Source organism: Panthera tigris, chromosome B3, assembly GCF_018350195.1.
Source record: "Panthera tigris isolate Pti1 chromosome B3, P.tigris_Pti1_mat1.1, whole genome shotgun sequence".
Taxonomy (NCBI): Eukaryota; Metazoa; Chordata; class Mammalia; order Carnivora; family Felidae; genus Panthera; species Panthera tigris.
This window is the reverse complement of record NC_056665.1, coordinates 106,535,876-106,553,345: the sequence shown is the minus strand read 5'-3', so window position 1 is coordinate 106,553,345 and position 17,470 is coordinate 106,535,876. Positions and strand designations below refer to the sequence as shown.

At 36.6% G+C, this 17,470-nt stretch overlaps 1 protein-coding gene across 3 annotated transcripts in view; it reads right to left on the bottom strand.

Annotated features, from left to right (window-relative positions):
• Positions 1–11,579: 11,579 nt before the first annotated feature.
• PPM1A (protein phosphatase, Mg2+/Mn2+ dependent 1A) overlaps positions 11,580–17,470 on the bottom strand; it is a 49,140-nt gene continuing 43,249 nt past the window's right edge. For all 3 annotated transcript variants that reach the window (XM_042989823.1, XM_042989824.1, XM_042989825.1), the window contains one exon: positions 11,580–16,572. In XM_042989823.1, the coding sequence (XP_042845757.1) occupies positions 16,543–16,572 (30 nt within the window). In that variant the 3' untranslated portion in view covers positions 11,580–16,542. The remainder of the gene's footprint in view (positions 16,573–17,470) is intronic.

Below are 17,470 nucleotides of genomic sequence, written 5' to 3'. Positions count from 1 at the left end.
TCTCCTTTAGGACATCTCTTGTACAGCCTTATGTCTGGTCTCAGTGCATCACTAAATTTTGGCATCTGTCTTACAATGAAGCTAAGAGGATAGACCATTCCTCTGATTACCTTGGTTTTCACTCATTTCCAAGCCTGGTTTTCCAGCCTTCTTATAAGTCTGTGAGCTTCTAAGAGCCTTGCTATAAATTTCACTTTTTCCTTAAGTATTTCCTAGAGTCAAGATCTGTGGCCTGGAAAGGAAGAACCCTGACTGATCCATTCACTGTGTGGTGGGCACTGTGGTAGGTGTTTTGCATACACTGTCAACAATTCTCAGAGCCCTCCAGTCTCATGGAGAAGACAGGCATATAAAGGCTAATTGCTAGTAGCAAGAACCACAAATCCATTTGTCTCAGCTAATCGAGAGTTTTAAATAGGGATCCTAAGTACAGTTTTTACTGTGGGAATCGGAGTTGATCCTCACCAGCCAGATAAGAGGAAGGGGAAAAAGCGGTTTGCAAGCTCTGTGCCTCCAGCCTGTGCCCACGGCCAGGTGAGGCAGGAAGAGAAATCCATCCTCATAAAAAAAGTTGTTAATCTTTTAAACAAATGGTGCTGGGAAAACTGGATATCCATATGTGAAGAATGAAGCTGGACCCTTACCTTACACCATATACAAAAATTAACTAAAAAATGGATCAAAGACCTAAATTTAAGAACTATATAGCCCTTGGAATAAAACACAGCTGAAAATCTTCATGACTTTGGGTTAGGCAATGATTTCTTAGTTATGACACCAAAAGCACAGGCAATAAAAATAAATAAATCAGGCTTCACCAAAATTAAAAACTTTTGCACATCAAAAGACACTATCAACAGAGTAGAAAGACAACCCACAGAATGGGAGGAAATATTTGCAAATCATCTATCTGATAAGAAATTAATATCCAGAATATATAAAGAATCCCTACAAGTCAACACACCAACAAAACCAAGCAACCTAGTTAAAAATGGGCAAAAGTTAAACTAGATATTTCTCCAAAAAAGATACACAAATAGCCAATACACACATAAAAAGATGCTCAACATCATTAGTCATCAGGGAAATGCAAATCAAAACCAGTGAGAAACCACCATAGGATGGCTATTTTTCAAACAAATAAACAAAGAGAAAAGTATTGGTGAGGATATGGGGAACTGGAACCCACATCATTGCTCCTGGGAATGTAAAATGGTGCAGCTGCTGTGGGTGACAATCTGGCAGCTCCTCAATAAGTTGAACACAGAGTTACAATATGACCCAGCAATTCCACTCCTAGGTATATACCCAAAAGAATTGAAAACATGGACTTCAAGCTGTATTACAAAGATGTAATCATCAAGACAGTATGGTACTGGCACAAGAACACTGAGATCAATGGAACAGAATAGAGAACCCAGAAGTAGACCCACAAACGTATGGCCAACTAATTTTTGACAAAGCAGGAAAGAATATCCAATGGAATAAAGACAGTCTTTTCAGCAAGTTGTGCTGAGAAAACTGGACATAACATGCAGAAAAATGAACCTGGACCACTTTCTTACACCATACACAAAAATTAAAAAATGGATGAAAGACCTAAATGTAAGACAGGAAGCCATCAATATCCTCGAGGAGAAAGCAGACAAAAGCTTTGATCTTGGTTGCAGCAACTTCTTACTCAACACGTCTCCAGAGGCAAGGGAAATAAAAGCAAAAATGAACTATGGGGACCTCATCAAAATAAAAAGCTTCTGCACAGCAAAGGAAACAATCAGCAAAACTAAAAGGCAACCGACAGAATGGGAGAAGATATTTGCAGACGACATATCGGATAAAGGGTTAGTATCCAAAATCTATAAAGAACTTATCAAACTCAACACCCAAAAAACAAATAATCCAGTGAAGAAATGGGCAAAAGACATTAATAGATACTTCTCCAAAGAAGACATCCAGGTGGCCAACCAACACATGAAAAAATGCTCAACATCACTCATCATCAGGGAAAGACAAATCAAAACCACAATCACACCTGTCAGAATGGCTAACATTAACAACTCAGGCAACAACAGATGTTGGTGAGAATGCGGAGAAAGAGGATCTCTTTTGCACTGCTGGTGGGAATGCAAACTGGTGCAGCCACTCTGGAAAACAGTATGGAGGTTCCTCAAAAAATTAAAAATAGAACTACCCTATGACCCAGCAATTGCACTACTAGGTATTTATCCAAGGGATACAGGTATGCCGTTTCCAAGGGGCACATGCACCCCAATGTTTATAGCAGCACTATCAACAATAGCCAAGGTATGGAAAGAGCCCAAATGTACATCGATGAATGAATGGATAAAGATGTGTGTGTGTGTGTGTATGTGTGTGTGTGTGTGTGTGTGTGTGTGTATACACACACACACACACACATACACACATACATACAGTGGAGTATTACTTGGCAATCAAGACAAATGAAATCTTGCTGTTTGCAACTACATGGATGAAGCTAGAGGGTATTATGCTAGGTGAAGTTAGAGAAAGACAAATATCATATGACTTCACTCATACGAGGACTTTAAGACACAGAACAGATGAACACAAGGGAAGGGAAACAAATAATATAAAAACAGGGAGGAGGACAAAACAGAAGAGACTCATAAATATGGAGAACAAACTGAGGGTTACTGGAGGGGTTGTGGGAGGGGGAATGGGCTAAATGGGTAAGGGGCATTAAGGAATCTACTCCTGAAATCACTGTTGCACTAGATGCTAACTTAGATGTAAATTTATTTTTTTTTTGCATTTCTTTTTTTTTCAATATATGAAATTTATTGTCAAATTGGTTTCCATACAACACCCAGTGCTCATCCCAAAAGGTGCCCTCCTCAATACCCATCACCCACCCTCCCCTCCCTCCCACCCCCCATCAACCCTCAGTTTGTTCTCAGTTTTTAAGAGTCTCTTATGCTTTGGCTCTCTCCCACTCTAACCTCTTTTTTTTTTTTCCTTCCCCTCCCCCATGGGTTTCTGTTAAGTTTCTCAGGATCCACATAAGAGTGAAAACATATGGTATCTGACTTTCTCTGTATGGCTTATTTCACTTAGCATCACACTCTCCTAGATGTAAATTTAAAAAATAAAAATAAAAATAAAAAGAATTGAAAACAGGGACTCAAATTTGTATACGTATGTTCATAGCAGCATTATGCACAGTAGCCAAAAGGTGGAAAAACCCCTGTCCATCAATGGGCAAATGGGTAAACAAACTGTGGCATATGCATTGTTGGGATAATAGCTGTAAAAAGGAATGAAATTCTGATACATCTTAGAACATGGATGAAACTTGGAAGCATTATGCTAAGTGAAATAAGCCACATACAAATGGACAAATAGTGTATGATTTCACTTATATAAATATCTAGGATAGGTAAATTTCTCAAGATAGAAAGTAGACTAGAGGTTACCAAGGGCTGAGGGGAGGGGAAAATGGGAAGTGACTGCTTAATGGATACAGTTTCTGTTTTGGGTGATGAAAATGCTCTGGAACTAGACAGCAGTAATGGTTAAACAACATTGTGAATGTACCTAATGCCACTGAATTGTACACTTAAAATGGTAACTTTGTTATGTATCTCTTACAATAACAAAATTATGTGAAGAGATAATAAAGCTGGTGAGATTTTCTCTGAGAAGTTAATTTGGGTGGCTAATGATCAAAGATGTTTGAAAAAAATGTTGGGTTTTTGTTTTTCCCAGCTTGAGGTTATTTTTTTTACAGGTTATCTAAATCATGGATGGAGGTATATCTAGTATATTTTGATTACTAATATTCTTCAGCTTGCACAATAATCCATATACACTAGAATTTCTCTTTGTCTTTTCCCCCAGTCACAAGAAAATGATTGGAAAGACTGTCACCAAATTTGGAGGCTTAAGTTAGTCTAACTTCAAATAATAGGCTCTGTGGCAAACATCACATTCACTTTGATGCTCCCAGAAACACTGAGGGGTAAGATTATCTGCAGAAGACCAGACTGAGGGCCAACTGTCTGCGGGCACACAGGAGCAGTTGCAGGTGAGGATAGCAGTGGAGGGGCCTCTGACAGGGCGGCTTTAGCATATCTGAGGGGTAGTGACAGCAGGGCTTTCTTTAGTTAATATTGGTTAATAATTCTGCCCAGCAATGGGCAGCATGGCTGGGACAGCGGGAGGATGAAGTAGCCAGTAAGTGGGCAGAGCCCACGCTGGTGGGTTTTGCTTTTTTTTTTGTTTTTGCTCACCACTTATATTCAGAAAATTTCTACTCCAAAGAATTGCATTTACTAAGAAGAAAAACATATTATTGTTTTACCTCCTGTCCTGGCCACAACTGGCATAGGTTACTGGCTCAGAATGGAAGGAAGCAGAGCACAGTGTGAGGAGGGAAGCTTTCTGATAACACAGAGCTTCTGGCAGGGTTCACACCCAAACTGTCATATTCACGGTGAATGGACTTGGGTAGCGGCTTTAGAAGCAGCTCAAAAATAGGCGCATGATTATTGTACACCCGAAGAGAGTCACCTCAGAAATAAGTTGCTGATAAATTGTTTTTTGAATTGTGAAGTGTTTTTTGAATTGTGAAGTATGTGGTCCATTGTTGAAACTTGAAAAAAATGATACGCTGTCAAATGCCGAACTGCTCTTAGCTGACTCTACGTTCTGAATGTTAATGTTATTTTGTTTTGGCTGGGAGGGCGGTGGTGGCAGAGGGCAGCGGCAGCAGCGAGCTAGAGCAAACAGGAAACCTCAAACAGCATTTCATGTGGTCCCCGCCTGTCTGCTCCCACGCACTTGCCTCAAAGTACGCAGTTCAAATTAGACCACCGCTCCTGGGTCGTGCTGGCCAAGTAATAGCTAGGCCAGCTAAGTCGGGGCTCAGCTAAGGTCATGAACGTCTCCTTCATGGAGTCACAGTTCTGCCACAGATACTAAGGCTCTCTACAACCCCTATCTCTTCCAGAAGCTTCAGAACACTCCTCAGGTGGAAGAAATAACAGATAAACTTTGTTGACTGGGTAATCAGCCCAAATTACTTAATGACTGTTAGGTTTGGGGCAGCACTGTTCTGGGTGGTGTATGAGAATAACACACAGCTCCTCTATGTGTTGTGGAAATGCCACTGAACTTGACAGTAAAGCTGATTTAACATAAGCAATGCCATATTCCTAACATAGACTTAGTGAAAAGCTCTCTTCAGGAAGCAAGGACATAAAAAGCAGGCTTTCTTAGTGTTGTGCCTTTAAACCTCTCTCACTCCCCTTTGGGGATCTGAGTGTGGGAAGTTCCTGCTAAACCAGGCATTCTCACTGGCCTCAGCTGCCTTACCTTTTCCTTTGCTCGTCTGTTTTCTCTGCTGGGAAAACATCCTGTTTAGCCCTGTCTATGCAAATCCAACCACACCCTTAATGCCAGGTAGTCCGATTCAACACCCAAAGATGCAGAAACACTGACCTCTCATAATTAGGACCACTTGCGATACGAGATAATCCCATGTGGTCCCTGCATCTGCCATCAGCACTTATCTCAAAGTGCACAGTTCGAATAAGACCACATCTCCTGGAGTGTGTGTAACACCAATCTCATTTTTTGCAGGCACACACACATGCACAGGCTTATTTATCCAAACGCATACTATGCCCCCCTGGTAGCTATTAGGGTTATCCACAATTATTGTGGTTTGTTCCTTTCAGGTTTCCTGAAGTTAGATGTGACTTGTTTTGACCAGTGAAACAATCCAGGTGGAGTGAACAGTAAAGCAATTCCCATAAGACCCTAGGATCTGAAGGAGACAGGCATGTTTGGCGACAGCCAGGAGACCAGTGTGGCTGAAGCAAAAGCAAGGGAGGGGAGTCTGAGAGGTCTCAAGAACATCACATAGGGGGCTTTGTAGGCCACTGTTAAGGACTTTGGCTGTTAGTGAAATGGGAGCCACCTCAGGAATTTGAACAAAAGATCCCAGGAGGGGCAAGAGGGAATGTAGGCATCACTGGGATGGTGGTGGGGTAACCTTCCAGCTTAACCTTGATTGATGAAAGAGTTTTTAGTTTTCCAGGTCATTCTATCTTGCAGGCAGGTTCAGAATCACTGCTTCAGAGAAGACAGGGAAACAAATAGAAGGGAAACCTGCAATCCTTACCTTAAACTTCATTTTAATCACTTTCCTAATCGAACCTACAAGTGACAGTGACAAATGATATTGGGTTATCCCCTCCTTCCCTTTATACAAGGCCTTTGGAGGGACATACTGGAGGGAGAACAAGACGACTAATCTACCGACCAGTGATGTATTATATTGACTGCTGTAAAACATAAGGAGGATTTATGGAGCCTAAATTGGTTGTTTTTAATTTCAGAAAAATAGAATTTTCTTAAGTTAAAAAAAAAATGATACCTTGTTTTTCCACTTTAGAACCTCTTCTTGCCCTTTTCTCCTTTTCTTCCCCTCCTCCACATTCTTTTCCTCTTCCTCCTTTACCAAAGAGAAAACTGCCAACTTCATCAAATGACTTCAAATTATTAAAGTCTAAGAAAGTCACAGATTCTAAGATTAAAAAGTACAATTATTTTCACATAAACATTCAAATTTTTATATCTGAACAAATGAGTTTTGAACAAAAGTGTTTGACTTTCAGTCCAAGAAACTAAAATATCAAAACAGTTCCAAGAGACTTAGAGAACCAACTATGTGATCTTCAGAAACTGCTACTGCATTCTTCCTTATTTCAAATCATGGAGACTTGCCCTCCAGGAAGTTTCCTTCTTGGAGCCCTGCTCCTCCTGAGATGAAGCTTTTACTGACACTGTAGTTCTGTCAGATGCCAAATCCATCTGGTAGTGAAGCAGCAAACCTCTCTGAAGGTCAAGTTGAACCAGTAACACTAGTGACAGGCACCTGCAGTTGACCTTGAACAAGGATATTTATATATGCATATGTAACACACTTATAACCATATTGTCAGTAAACAGTCCAGCCTACCTATATTGTAGAAATCAGGACAGAGCACAACGATATCCAAGGATGCAGAATTCAACACCCTGAGACTTCCCTTAAAAAATGTTTACGCAAGTCCTAAAGTGAATGTAGTCTAGGAACTTACATATTAAAAACAAAGCCAAAGGACAAAAACAAGGCAAGCATTCTGATTTCAGACATAAAAGTAAATACTAAGGAAGGACACCCAAGCAAGCTTCCTTTCTGTGATCTTGGCACATTAGCAGTTTTGTTGCCCTTATTAAATGCTAAGACCTCTTTTTATTTTATTAAGGATCATTGCAGCAAAATCTGTCAAAATACGTCAAGAAAAGTGGACAGTTATAAAAGCTGAATTTATATAAGTAACATGAGGACTTTTTTTTTTTTTCATCTATCAACTAATTTATCTACTAGCATGAGGACTTTTATTTGCCTAATGCCAAGTTAAAAACTCACTTCCCATGTGATCCTACTGTATCAAATCACTAGAACATTTTACTTGTTTTGTTAGGAATGTTGTGGAGACTTTTATTTAATAAAAAAACTTTGTTTTGTTATAAGCAGTTAAAAGATCAATGGCTAAAATGACAGAATAACTCTGCTCTTATAATGATATATATAGTGAATCTTCATTTTCTTCATTAAATATGATCAAATACACATTGAAAATTGTTATATTGAAAATTTAAAAGACAATCTTTGGAATGGTTTCAGTATGCTAATGTGAGGTACATATATAAACCCATTTGACCTAGAACAGTCACAAACTCATCTAGCAAATCCTCTGATTTTTAAATATGAAACAATTTTAGTTGATAGCAAAACAAACACAAATAGCAAAATACAATACAAAAAAGATTTTTAGGAAGGACACAGCACGACTACAATCTAAGCCAGATTTGTCACCTAGTTAGAGCCTTCATCCACCTATAACAAAGAGACCACTTAAAAGAGTAATTTTCAGAGACTCGAGTGATGTCTCTGTCAGACTGAGTTGGATCCATAAATCCCTATGACCTTAATGTGTGAAAGTAACTCTGCTCACCTTACTTTTATGTTAATTCAAAATAAAACCGTAAAATCATTTTCCCATCTTATCTTTATGCTTTATTATAATCCAGCATTAATATTTAAACTCTAATTTCCTTTCCAGGTCAACTGCTGGAATAACATTTCTCATAGCAATGTCCAAGCAAGTTGATCTGATACCGGAGCATCTAGAGGGCTGGCTCTACGAGAAGCTGAAATGACAAAGAATAAGTTAGTGACTTAAAAACTGGAGATTTAATTTCAAGGTAGGAATCATAAACTTGGTATTGTCTGTTTTTACCAAACTTCATATATGCAAATTTTACATACGTATGGTTTTTCTTTAAACCTGTCATCCAGTTCTAAGGGTCAATTCCAAGGAGACACAACTAAATTGCAGTAATGAGAGAAGTACTGATTTGCAGTCTGATCATTCAAGAATAACTAACTTCAGGGGTGCCTGGATTACGCAGTCAGTTAAGCATCCCACTCTTGATCCTGGTTCAGGTCATGATCTCATGGTTCATAAGATCGAGTGCCGCGTTGGGCTCTACACTGACATTGTGGAACCTGCTTGGGATTTTCCCTCCCTCTACTGCCCCACTCATTCTCCCTCAAAATAAAAAAATAAACTTAAAAAAAAAAACCTTTAGAAACTACTAAATTGAACGAAAAAAACTGGCATTTTTATAGATCAAAGATGGCCAAATATCAGAAATTTCACTGACTCAAACTGACATCTGAAAAAATGTACCTTATGTACTCTTGCGTACCTGTAAGGAAAGCCACAGAGAAAATGCTTTGGTCTAGGAGACCCAAGCCTCTACCTGAACTATAGCAGAGGACACATACGCAGTATGTTGAGGTAAGCCACTATCTAGGTAACAGTACAACTATTAAACAATCTTATAAAAAGCTTTCTAGATACTCTGAATCACCTTGTACAAGGTATCAGAGAAATTAATATGAATTTCACTAGACAACATGTAGCAGCTGAGTCCAAATCGCTTACCCATGTCTGGCAAGTGGCTGGTTTTGAGACAAGTAAACAAAATGCTGTAGAGGGCATGCAAGCTAAGCTTGTCTGGGGCAGTTCGCCTAAGAATAGATTTTTCAACTTGAATCAAAATTTCTGTGATTTGATGGGAATTTCAATCTAAGCAATTAAGTGATAGCAAGGAAAGAGCACCCTAATATTCGTTGCTCGGTAAATAATAGCTTAAAGGGAAAAAAAAATAATTGAAATAAACAATTTTTACTTAAAAAAAAAAAACCACAACAAACCCTACCTTCAATGTTTAAAAGAATTACAAAAAAACCAAAACCCCAGGACACAAAACTGCACTTTGACACGTGAACATGTACTCATTACATGTGAGCCAAATAAACTTATTTGCCTCAACCCTCATTTCCAAGACTTCCCACCTTTAATTAATTAACGTGTTTTCATTATACATTTCACAATGAAAATAGGTTTTGCAGTTCCTGGAACTTCACTTACATCACTAATTCGGTGTACTTTAAAATCCCTCTAATTATGCAAGCCTATAAAGTAAGTCACACTTTCAGACATGAACACAGGTAATACAAAATACCAGAATTAGCAGAAGCATCAAAGCACACAGACACGCACACACACTGCTGCTATGACGTGAGCACTACATCAGGGATACTCAATGGGTAAGGCCTTTTCCAGACCACTTCCAATTCCTAATCTCAACTCTTCAAGAGAGTAAGAAATATTTATCATCTGTAAGAAGACAAATGTAAATGTTCTTGCCAAAGAACTTCTTTGTTTCTGGAATGTTTTATGAAAACCATCATTTCAAACTTGCTTTCAGTACTCTTCCTAAAATCAAGAAGGCACAAGACTATCAGTTCCATCTTCTTTAGCCAATTAACCAAATTCAGTTGAACAAAAATTCTCTTAATTTGTCCTAATAACTTCGAATTTTCCACATTTCTAGGCAGAACAAAAATGCTGCTTGCAATATCAAACAATCATAAATACACACACATTATGCAATTGCCTGTTTATTTAGTGGCACCAGTTTTGCAAACTAGAAATTATTTCTACTTTTCATCTCACATACAATCTGCAACCATTCACAGGCTGAATGCAATTTCTTCAACAGACTTGAAAACAAAAAGTACATTCTTAAAATTAGGACTGAATTCACATGTCTTCTTTGGACCAAGAAAATGGTACATAATACAAAATATACATTTATGGAATTTCTTTAAAAGTTTGGATCACATAAACAGCAAACAGTGGGTGAGTTAACTGTGGAGAATTTCATTATACACTGTTTAGGAAAAGTATTTCTGCAGTTGTATTAGTTTTACATTTATAGATTTTTAAAAAATGAATCTATGTATAATACAACATGCTTTTAACATGTACATGGACTCTCCACTTGTAACATTTATACAAATTAAGTGAAATAAACCATTTCAAGAGTGAAACCAACTACTATTGGGGCATATTACTACAAACAAGATACTTCCTGCGGATATGCTGATGTCTTCGTGAAGGGCTAACCAAGCAAGACAATGGTTTCTGTTTCAAAATTCCCACACATGGGAATTAAATAAGCTGTAACTGAACATCCAACTTGGGCAACAAATGAGACAAGCTAATCAATTTTTTCATGGTCGTTACATTTTAGTAGAAATCCCATTAATCCTGTACATTGATGGCCATATGTTACATCCTATTTTAACATTCTGTATCAGTAAGTAAATACCTAATACCCTAGAATCTGAAGTGAATTAAACATTTAATGAACTCTAAAACTAGGAAGCTCAAAATTTTAAAACCTGAGTGCGATCAGACAGTTAAATGTCTTGTGAATATACTATATTTGCACTATGCAGGTCAGAAACATTCCAAACTTTCAATCTCCATCTTACCTCTTTTGAATTTCAAAAGTGGCAAACTTAGAGTGATGTTATCCTCCAAAACTGGTCCAAATAAGATTATTTTATTCACCTTTAATTACTCTTTCCCCCAAAATACCACCTTTAAAAAGGGTATTTTAATATCAGATTCTAGCCTAGGCTCCCATCCACCTCCTCTCTCTCTCAAAAAGTTAAACACTTCCTTAAATTACTCAAATTATTTTGACACCTTTGAAATATTTTTTACGGGCTTTTTGCAGGAAAAAAAAGGCTGATGAACCCCTTCAATATTGTAAACTTTGGGGAGTTAGGTACATTATATGAATTTTCCTGGGTAAGGAAGTTCCTAGGATTCATCATTTTCAAAGGGCCTGGGAACCTAAAAAGTTAAGAATTGTTCCTAAAATGGATTTGTAGCACTCACTATACCTAATTGAAATATTACTAATTTTGTCCTGTGTCTACAATCTCCTACACCAATCTTACTTCAGGTAGTACAATACAAACACAAATGTTACTCAATGTCTTCTACTGGACCAGGAGGACTATGGAAAAGAAAGGAAAAACATTAAATTTTTCTGAATATTTAATTCGATGAGAAAGCTAATAGAAACCGAGGTTTGGAGCAATTAAAAGACCGAAAGGATTGGGTTTTGTGGTGAATAAACATTTGCATTTATTTTTTCTGTTTTTAAGTTGAAGCAGCAGTATTTTTGTTTATCATTATCTCCCTTGATGGAAAATCAAATGATCTGAAGAAGCAAAGGTTGGTTCTTGCCGGTTTATGTAACAGTTCTTAATAGACAGCCTGGCTAGAGGAAGATCTCTCTATGGCTTTTACAACAATTAAGAGTAATCCTCTCTGTCCTCCTCACTGGCATCTCCCAAATTTTCTTTTTTTCGGCCCAGTTTTATACAGTAGAAATTGGCCTTGGTGAAGTAATGCCCTAAACTCTTGCTCAAGAAAATGGAATCAGCCTGCTTACGTTTGAAAAAGAGACAGAGAGACAACCACCACAAAGAGGGCAGTAGAGGAAATAAAGCAACATTTCGTGCTGGATAAGGGAGGGAAAAAAGTCACTTCTTTGTTACATCAATCCAAACAACATTTTCCCCCATCTAATAAAATGCAAGTTAGTCAACTATAATTTCAATACATCTGAGTGTTTCTAGTTGGCGCACTCCTACCTGCTGGTAATATAACCAGAAAAATACGAGAGCAGAGGCCACTAGGGCATAAAGCAGGTAAAAGGGAAAGAATGAGTGAAGGTGAACAAATGGAGAAATGTTCATTTGACAATCAAGTGGAACCAAATGCCTCTCATCATTTCTGATGGCATTCTGATTATCAGTAATAACTAACACTTGAGACTTAACTATTCTGACCTACAAAACAATACAGTATTATACTCGCAACATTTAGAAAATGTATCCTTAAATATTTCAAGCATATTCTAAAGTAATATAGAATTTAAAAATACAATCCAAAACTCATGGCACATTATTGAAGAAAATAAAGTAAAATTATGCTTCTAAAGTTTTAAACTATAAAGAACTCCTCCTAATGCCTAAAAGAAAAACTAATGAGAGGACTAGATCACTCAGTTACAAAATGGTCATCTCACCGGCAGTATCTGCAAGCAAAAGTATGAAACTCTTTAAGGTTCCTTCAAAGAAAAACCTCAAAAGAGAAACATTTATGTACTGAAATATTTACATATTTTCTACTACCAAATCCTAATATAATACTGTACAAATAACAAAACATTATAGGCTTATACCTCTAATTCAAATTTTATGAATTAAAAGTATACATGAAATTCAAAATTAAAAAAGAAAACCTATAACCAATTTTGTCACTTCTTTCAGAAATCACAAATTGAATTCACATATGAACTTGTCCAGTAAAGATGGGCAGTGAAATTATTTTTAAAAATTAACACATATAATAATCATTTGGCTAAAACTAGATATTAATGGCAGTGTGTTTCAAAGAAACAGAATTTTTCTTAAATTTAGCTGTCTGTATATAGCAGGAAACTAATTTTATAGCAGGAGTAGTAAAAGGCCATTTGTTAAAGGTAGTCAAGCATACTGAATAGATTTGAGCCTCATCAGTCCTATATTATTACTATGCTGAGCAAAATTTTCTTTTGAATGAGATTTTAACTTTGGGGAGAGGAAAACAAATGGAAGTTTTCAAGTGAATAATGGAAGCATAAATGAGCTCTTTAGGACAGAGACCTGCCTTATTCAGGAAAATTATCTGGCAGACAGTAGGAGGGTGACAGCTATTTTTTTTTTTTTTTGGATGAGTGATTCAGTTATAATATTAACATATGTTAGATTATAAATTCTACTCAAATGTAAACTCCTTGAGGGCAAGGATCTAGTCATTTCTTTATAGTTCCAAGCTACTTCGCCTAGAACAGTGTTTTGCAGATAACACTCAATATGTTTTGTGAGAAAGCTGATTAGTGGAATTAATATGTGGTCAGATGGATGATCACTAAAAATGCTAGTATAACTCAGATTATTTGAATTACATAATTTATTCTTTAATCTAAATTTCTTAATGTAGTAATAAAAAATAAGTGGCTGGAGCAGTATACTAATTGCATAGTACTCTAGAAGCAAGCATTATAATTAAAAATGTTTGAAACAGTTCTAAAGCTAAATAAGAAAAATACCATTTGGATTTTGTAAAGTTAATGCTAATATTGAGAACTGCTTCTGTTATCTATAAAAGTATATTCCTTAACAAAGTGGAAATTAAGAGAGCTTACTGCTACGACAGTAAGAGACCAGTGAAATTTTTTAATGTTAGGGTTAAGAGTCTGCTACACAAAATGAATTTCCTATTACAAGCAGCAAAATGAGTTCATCCTAAGAAAACACTTAAATGAAAGTACATTTTGAATGGTATATTATCATCACAAAAGAACTTTCACCCTCCAAAGAAAATAACATACAACACATTGAAAAATTTTGAGGCATTGCCCTGAGATGCTAATTAGCACACAAAAGGGGGTTGGGAGGGCAAGAACTTAAGTGGTACAAAAATGAAGTGCACCATAGAGGTGCAAAAGTGCCTTTTAAACGTGTGGTCGGTTCCCACCACCACCATTACCCCCAGGAATCAAGAACACACACAGTCTGCTATAATAATGGATACTTCCTTTTTTATAATGAAAGGTTATATCTAGTATGGCAATGCTGACTCATGTGGAAAAGATTTAGTCTTCTCAGAGAACATTTAATAGTTTTCTCTCACTTCCAAGCTTCATTTCAGTACTAATAATTTTAACAGAGGAATAGCTTAACTTCCTCTTTTTTATTTAAAAACTCTCAAAAAAAAAGCTCTAAATATGCTGTTATGGTTTGAAATATAGCTCTCCATCACATATTTTAACTTGTGATTTATGATTTTGCAGATCAAAATCCAATTCAAAGTTTTGCAATTTCTAGAACTAAAAAATTCAGTTTACTTAAAAAATTAAGAACCTGGCTTCTTATAATAGGAATTTAGTTTTCAGTACTAGTATGTCTGGTAATCACTCTATACTAGAAGCATTGTATTCATTAAATGCACACTGAGATGCTTGCAAAGCCATAACTTAGAACATTATCATACTTCGCACTCTACCACAGATTTAGACACTGAGCATTTATTTGTAAGTATGGAATTGGTTCTGTAATTCCAACTTATGAATTTCTAAATATAAATAGTACTTGTTTTTCTTCATTCATGCTGGATTGAGATATAAATTAAATACAATTAAATTACATTTAATCGCCTCACAAATAAGGGGGATAATGAAAAGGTTTTGCTGGTATGTAACTACTTAAATCTGAGACATTTCACATTACTTTTCCCACTACTCCCCTAACTTTACATTAGTTTTAAGGCTATATATACAAATATGTATATTTCCAAGTTAGGGAAAAAACAAATGTAACAAAGTTGATTATACTACCTTTTATACACAGAGTTTTGATTTTGTATTCAATGTTGTATTGTAATCTTACATTTTAATAATTTCTAGTGGGGAATCTGCCTACTGAATGATTAAATTACACGGCAATAAATACAATATTCAACCTAAAGAGACAAAAATACAGAAGGGCACAAAACAGTAGTCTTTTCAACGTGACAGATTTTAAAACTTACTTTCACATGCTTAATCAGAGGAATTTAAGCCTAAATTAAATTAGGTTATTTTTATATCTACAATTCCTTAAGCTTCGAATGTTATTTTTAAAGGCCAACAGCTAAATATTAGCAACATGCTCTATTTCAAATCACAAATACATCTTAACTACTTGGATTCTAAAGACATGAGTCCATTAAAAATCACAGGCAAACACACGCACGTGCACACACGCGCACACCCACCCACCCACCCACACACACGCACACCCCTACCATAGAGTGTTAGATTGTCAAGCTCTGACAATTATTTTAATTAAACAGTAGGCAAATTCAAGCTGATACACATAGAATGAAAAATAAGCAGCCAGAAAGAAACCCATTAAAAAACAGATCAAGAAACAACAGAGATTTAAATCTTTTAGTCTTTCTAATGGAAGGGAAACAGTTCCATCTGTGCCGTGAGTAACATTATTTCCCAATTAAAAGAGACAAACATCTTTCCCCACGAGAAACTTCTCACTTACAATGGCATGGTGTTTTAAAAGGGCGGGGTAAAGGAGGAATTACACATACATGATTAAATTTCTTGTTTGTTAAATCAAGCTTTATTGATAAAATGGAATTCAGAATACCTTACTAGGAACAGCAGCAGGCCCAGCCAATCATGATAGCAAAAATGTGGCAGTCTCCTACTATACGTAGGAAGCTGCTGCTTATCAATTAGTAATTCAATGTAAGGACTTGGAAAAGAGGTGCAAAGAATCAAGGCATTTCAGCCCCAAGATTGATATTCTTATGAATATACTGTATTACCTGCAATACTCCTGGCAACAAGGAGAGAACAACCTAGACGACAGTTAAATGAAGGGACCAGCTTTATCAACAGTGCCAACCCCACTGCCAAAACATGAAGACAGTTTTCAGTTAACTCCCTGGATGTCCGGCTTTGTAAGATTTGGGAATTCTTCTCCATAGTCATGTGCACATTTGAGTGCCTAGCTGACATGGCTGCTGCTCTCCCTGTCCCAACCCCAAGTCCAAACACAACATGACTTGAAAGGGCTATATATCTGTTGCATCACACAACAAGCCAAACATTTGTTTGTAACTCTGATAGTGATTTAAAGCAGTTCATAATTAAATATGAGCATTTTGTACAAGGACAATTACACTTTACAAAAAACAAAATCATACAACAAAAATTGCTGGAGTCTGATTTACAACATGAATTATGGTTTGAAATCACGTTTACATAAGTCTCAAATTTACAAAAAAAAAAAAAAACAATCAGTTCTGGGCTAGCTGTTGTACTGCTGAAGTTCTCTGGTGTGATCCACTCTCACCCATGACACATGTCCTTCTTTAAAGTTGAGGAGGGATGTTTAAAAGGTTCAAGGAAGTTGAGCTGTACTCTCCTTTGGAGGTGAAGGTAAACTCCATGGCTAGATGAGCAGTTTTACCACATATCATCAGTCGATGTAGAATCCTTTATAAAAGGAAACAAAGCAAAAGAAGGAACTACATTAAAGCTGAGAGGTGCCAAAGCACATTACTCTCGGGATAATGCAGCAAGATAAGGTTTTGTAAAGTTGACATTCAGTCTATAAATGCTTTCAAAGTATGTAAGTGTGTGTGTGTCTAATATGAAGTATCAGTATTCAAGTTGTTCAAAAAATCTGTTTTGGAGTAAAATATTTAAAATATGATTTTACCATGAGGTGGACCAAATGTATTTCTAAACCATATAATAAAAATTTCTTATTTTCTTCAATTAAAACCCAATTTATTTTTAGACCACTTTTATAAACTTTTATTACACAAGAAGAGATTAAGACCTCAAGTCATAAGAGATGTAAGGAATACAGATGTGAGCAGTATATATTTTTGAGCTGTGCCCAAATGATTTTTAAGTTACCACTTTTCTGTAAACACCATACTGCAACAGAATCCTAACAGGAAACTGGAGAATAGGGCATTCTTTTCACGTAAGTAGAATTCTCTACTTTAGTATTTAAATGAAGTATATACTTCAGGGTTTTCAGACAAGGTATTTCCAAACATAAAAACTATTCAGTGGAGCTGGGCAATCTGAAGTTCTATTGTAGCTCCGTATAAAACTCAGAATAATTCAAGATTCTGAGCAACTTCAAAAAAAAACATTTAGTGGAGACAAACCTTCTGAAGTTGATTGCTTGCCGAGGCTTAAAAAACCAGCAATAATTCAAAGGGACTTTCTTCTTTTTTGAGAGAGGTGGCCACTCACCATGACTATGTCCTCAATCACGAGAACTTTGGTGCACCCAGAGTTCAGAACAATCAATCAGGGGTGTGTGTAAGGGCAAATGGGTACAGTGAACAGCTCTGCAAAATACAGGTACGAGGGT